This window comes from Rattus rattus, chromosome 14 (genome assembly GCF_011064425.1).
Source record: "Rattus rattus isolate New Zealand chromosome 14, Rrattus_CSIRO_v1, whole genome shotgun sequence".
NCBI classification, from domain to species: Eukaryota; Metazoa; Chordata; class Mammalia; order Rodentia; family Muridae; genus Rattus; species Rattus rattus.
In genome coordinates, this window is record NC_046167.1 from 17364514 (window position 1) to 17366479 (window position 1966).

Genomic DNA, 1966 nt, shown 5'->3' on the forward strand with positions numbered 1-1966 from the left:
ATGAACATGAGCTCTGACATTAGCAACCCAACTTCCACTCCGAGATTATTAAAATATTTATGGGTAAAATTAACTATTACAAAAACCTTCTTCTAACTGAAACATGAACAGCAAGGAGTCACCACTGACGGAAGTTACCTGGTGACCTTTTTTTAAAACGTACATTTTTTTTTAATGTCAGAAAATAAATCATAAGCTATGATTCTAATTGCACAATGGTAAAAAAAAAAAAATGACTTGTCGCCAGAAGCCTTGTTTATGTAAGCTAATTTTGGGCAGTGAGGATGTACTTCTAAATCTGTGTATTGCATATTTAAGCAAAATTACCAAGACTTCTGTTTCTCTCCTCCTAAGATGTAAACATTTTTTTTTCAGTACTATTTGTAAGACATATTTTCCATTTACACATGATGCGATATGCTGGGGAAGCTTAAATACTCTTAAATATTTCAATTGAATACCTGAAGGCAAAGTATTTTCCAGAGAAGAAGTCCCCCAAAGCAAGAGCCACGAGTCAGAGAAGCAGTCTCCTGTGCGTACTCCTTCCTCATTGATACAGCAAGGAGGCTCTGCCTGAACTTTAAATGCTACTAATACACCTAGCTCTTTAAAGTGTGGTTAAGACCAACTTATAATATATAGAGCACATAACTCATTTCCCAGGATCATATTTACAAGTTAGCAATAAAGGGTTGTACGGCATTCAAACCTTACAGCTTCATACAGAAGCTTGGCTAGAATTAGACAACATAAAGTACTACTAATAACCCACCACTCTAAGAATTTAACCACCTAGAACACTGACAGTGGCGTTAGGTAAGAATCTATTATGAGCAAGCGTTCTTTCTGGCTGGGCACAATTTTCGTTCCGAAGGTGGTAGCCCTAGAGTTCCTTCTCAGGACTCCTGCAGAGCCGGGCTCGTTTTACATCCATGAGAGCTGCTGTCATCACTACTGTGTCCAAGCCCAGAGGACGAACTTTCTGAATCATACTCTACGTCGGTGTCTTTCTTGCCTTCCTCCTCCTCTTCGGGGAACCGTCTGTTCATCAAGGCAAACTTGTGAATTGCCTCTTCTACCGAGTACTTGGTCTGCCCAGAAACACATGCTTCAATGTCCTCGGAGTTCAGATGGCTCTGCAGGAAGAGGTGCAGGCTGCTATCGGAAAGCAAGAGTGCATTCTGCAGGACTTTTCTGAGGAAATCTTCCAAGCCCTGGCGGCGCTGGTCGACATGCTGGCGATTGTTCATGTTGAAAAATAGGTTTTTAGATGGAAGTTCTGGTAATTGTACCAGCAGTGCGTTGCTCTGGAGTCTCTGCCTCAGCCACACGAACTCTCTATACCTTCTTCGTACGCAAGACGTCTTCATCGTAAAACACATGCTATTCGTGTGAATACATATTTCATAGTCGATGTAAGAATGCCAAAAGTCCTCCTTCTGAATCCTGGGGTCTCGGACCCAGACACTCACGAACTCCTCTTTCTGCTGTTCTGGGAACATCTTCGGCTCAGGACACGATCAACCTTCAAAGATGCGTCTCCTCCAAAGAGGCCAAACCTCCTTCCTAGTCCTTCCCAAACAGTTCTAACCTCAGAGGAAGTTCTTGCCACTACTCTTTTGCTCCACTTTCAAAAATAAAAGCAAACAGAGATGCTGCAAAGGTGAAGTACAAATGGCCAAGCTGCCCCTCAGGGATGACAGCCCAGCGGCTAGTGGCTGTTAGGGAAGATTGTGGAACCTTTGGAATGTAGCTCCTCCCTAAAGGAAGCATTCACCACTGGTGAGCCTTGAGGCTTTACAGCCCTGCCCCATTTTCTGTTTACTCTCTGCTTCCTAGCTGCAAGTGTGATGTAGCAGTCACCTCACACTGGGGCTTCCATACCTCTTCCTCCTCCTCTTCCTCATCCTCCTCCTCTTCTTCCTCCTCTTCCTCTTCCTCCTCTTCCTCTTCCTCCTCCTCTTCC

The 1966-nt window shown here is 43.8% G+C and overlaps 1 protein-coding gene across 1 annotated transcript; it reads right to left on the reverse strand.

Moving 5' to 3' along the window:
- Positions 1-774: 774 nt before the first annotated feature.
- On the reverse strand, positions 775-1519 carry LOC116883452 (sorting nexin-10). Its single transcript, XM_032884598.1, has one exon. The coding sequence runs from the start codon at positions 1500-1502 to the stop codon at positions 897-899; it is 606 nt and encodes a 201-aa protein (XP_032740489.1). The 5' UTR covers positions 1503-1519; the 3' UTR covers positions 775-896.
- Between the last annotated feature and the right edge of the window lie 447 nt (positions 1520-1966).